General features: G+C 49.6%; 1 protein-coding gene across 1 annotated transcript; it reads left to right on the top strand.

The window, feature by feature from the left end:
• Positions 1–351: 351 nt before the first annotated feature.
• LOC133928288 (phospholipase A1-II 7-like) lies at positions 352–2,005 on the top strand. Its single transcript, XM_062374549.1, has 2 exons — positions 352–1,052; positions 1,155–2,005. Exons 1-2 carry the CDS (start codon positions 450–452, stop codon positions 1,755–1,757), a joined length of 1,206 nt encoding a protein of 401 aa, XP_062230533.1. The 5' UTR covers positions 352–449; the 3' UTR covers positions 1,758–2,005.
• Positions 2,006–2,773: the final 768 nt, after the last annotated feature.

Below are 2,773 nucleotides of genomic sequence, written 5' to 3'. Positions count from 1 at the left end.
AATTCAAATGAAAACTAAAAGGTATCGATGAAATTAACGTTTTTACTGCGTGCCAATATTTGTCAAACTAACTTCAACGGTGTGTTGTGTGCACTGAACCAAGTGGCCAGGTGGCATGCAGAGTGTTATTATTCGCCTCCTGGTCCTGTTACTAGAGTGCATTGATCACGATTTGAGAAGAACAGCATAAGCTTCACGTGTGCACAGTCAGCCAGACACAGCATCTTGAGCTTCACGTGTGTGGACGGTCAGCTAGCACAGTGACGAGCCGACGATGTGCATGTGTAGATTTGCTACTCAGATCGAAGATGGAGTGCTGCTGCTGCTAGCTATAAATAGACACCAGCAGGCTGAAGCAAAGAAACCAGAACCAAATTGACACTAGCTAGCTAGCTAGCCAGTAAGTAAGCCAACAGAGCCCTGAGCCAAGGCAGCAAGTGCAGGTTGCCATGGCGTCGTCTGAAAGCATCGCCAAGAGGTGGCGCGAGCTCCACGGCGAGCACTCGTGGGACGGCCTGCTGGACCCGCTCCACATCGACCTCCGCAAGTCCATCATCTCCTACGGCGAGCTCGCGGAGGCCACCTACGACGGCTTCAACACGGAGAGGCGCTCGCCGCACATCGGCGCGTGCATGTACGGCTACGACGACCTGCTGCACATATCGGGCGCGGCCGCCGCCGGCCACTACAAGGTCACCAAGTTCATCTACGCCACGTCGAGCCTGCCCCTGCCCGACGCGTTCCTCCTGCTGCCGCTGGCGGCGCTCAAGGACGTATGGTGCAGGGAATCCAACTTCATGGGGTACGTCGCGGTGGCCACGGACGAGGGCGTGGCGGCGCTGGGGAGGCGTGACATCGTCGTGGCATGGCGCGGGACGGTGAGGCCCTTGGAGTGGACCAACGACCTGGACGTCACGCCGGTGCCCGCCGCGCCGGTGCTGGGCTCCTCGTTTGGTGAGAACCCATTCGCCCTCGTGCACAGGGGATTCCTGTCCTTGTACACGTCCAGCAACGCAAATTCCAAGTTCAACCAGACCAGCGCCAGAGACCAGGCAAGTCAATTACTTAATTGATAGATTTGTGTCTAACTCGATCCCTTCCCCATCTTACTGCATTCGCCGCCTCATTAACATAAGTGTTACGCTCGCGTGCAGGTTCTTGAGGAGGTGAGGAGGCTAGTGGAGTTGTACAAGGACGAGGATACCAGCATCACCATCACCGGCCACAGCCTCGGCGCGGCGCTCTCCACCCTCAACGCCGTCGACATCGTCGCCAACGGCGCGAACAAGCCGGCCAGCAACTCCTCCAAGCCGCCGTGCCCGGTGACGGCCATGGTGTTCGCGTGCCCGCACGTGGGGAACAACTTCTTCAGGAGTGCCTTCCGCTCGTTCCGGGACCTCAAATCCCTCCACGTGAAGAACTTCGGCGACATCGTGCCCAATGTCCCGGCGCTGGCGTACGTGGACGTGGCCGTGCAGCTGCCCATCAACACAAGCAATTCGCCGTACCTACACTGGCCTCTCATGTCCATGTCGCTCCACAACCTTGAGTTGTACCTGCACGGCGTGGCAGGGGAGCAGGGCAGCGCCGGAGGGTTCAAGCTGGAGGTGGAACGCGAACTGGCGCTGGTGAACAAGAGCGCCGACGTTCTCAAGGACGAGTACCCGGTGCCGGCAAGTTGGTGGGTGCTTCAACACAAGGGCATGGTCAAGAACGATGACGGCCAGTGGGAGCTCAAGGACTTCAAGCATATCTAATTAATTGCCTCTCATGCATATCGATCGATATCGTATGCTCCTATATTATATATGCATGCATGCGTTCTATATATCATTCCGGTGTGACCGCAACTGTTATTTAAGCTTCTGTTGTTTTCCTTTCTAATGTGTAATATAATAAGAAGGATACGCATGCTGGTGTGCACACACCACATGATGCTCCTCACATAGTAACCGCCCAAATTTCGGATTTCAAATAATAATATAATGTGTTATCTTGTTTGTGACTTTATATGGAGTTTCTCCTGAAACATTCGAAGCATTTCTTGACCTTTCGTACGTGAATTTGAAACTCCTACAAAAGTCAAATAATTATTAACTGTGTGGGAATGGGTGAAGATAAAACCATTATAGTTTTACAGTACGCTCCATAGGCAATATAGCATTCCCTGCCACAAAATGTCCCTATCCCCGATAGGATGTTTTCTCCCGCTCCCTGGCTCAAGGGAGCTTTCCTCCCATTTCCCATCCCCAGGAGGTTCTTGACCACCTGGTAAAATTTTCGAAATTGAACCATGATTTTATAATTTTGTTTTGTTAATCGAGGCATGATTTTTTTAATTTTGAAATTTGTAAATGACTTTAAACAATTTTGGAAATATTCTTAGTTGCACATGGGGTATATAGAACCTAAACCAATTTTATATGGAGTGAAATAAAGTTTAAAAGGCACGCAAAAAATGTTTTTTTAATTTCAAACACAATTTTTGTGAGCCCGATTATACTTTATTTCACTTATAAAAAATAATTTAGATTATAAATACTCTATGGTACAAGTGTGAATTTTCATAGTTTTTTAAGTCATTTACCAATTTTAAAAATTGAAAAACTATTTTAGCCTTGGGCCAAATCGCCATGTCAGTTCCATGTCAGCCAAAGCCACTCTAAATTCAGCTCCAAGTTGAAAAGTGAACAGTTCTAATAGTAAAGGTTTGAAAAATGAACAGTTTCGGAATTGGGGGTCGATTACCAGACTTAGGACATAGTTGAGGTTT

This window comes from Phragmites australis, chromosome 9 (assembly GCF_958298935.1).
Source record: "Phragmites australis chromosome 9, lpPhrAust1.1, whole genome shotgun sequence".
NCBI classification, from domain to species: domain Eukaryota; kingdom Viridiplantae; phylum Streptophyta; class Magnoliopsida; order Poales; family Poaceae; genus Phragmites; species Phragmites australis.
The sequence above is the reverse complement of the archived record's forward strand: the minus strand, read 5'-3'. Positions and strand labels throughout refer to the sequence as shown.

Excerpts from the sequence above, each read along its gene's own strand:
- LOC133928288 (XM_062374549.1), top strand. The coding sequence starts at position 450 with ATGGCGTCGTCTGAAAGCATCGCCAAGAGGTGGCGCGAGCTCCACGGC. Across the intron at positions 1,053-1,154 it reads AGACCAGCGCCAGAGACCAG|GTTCTTGAGGAGGTGAGGAG; the intron begins GCAAGTCAATTA and ends GCTCGCGTGCAG.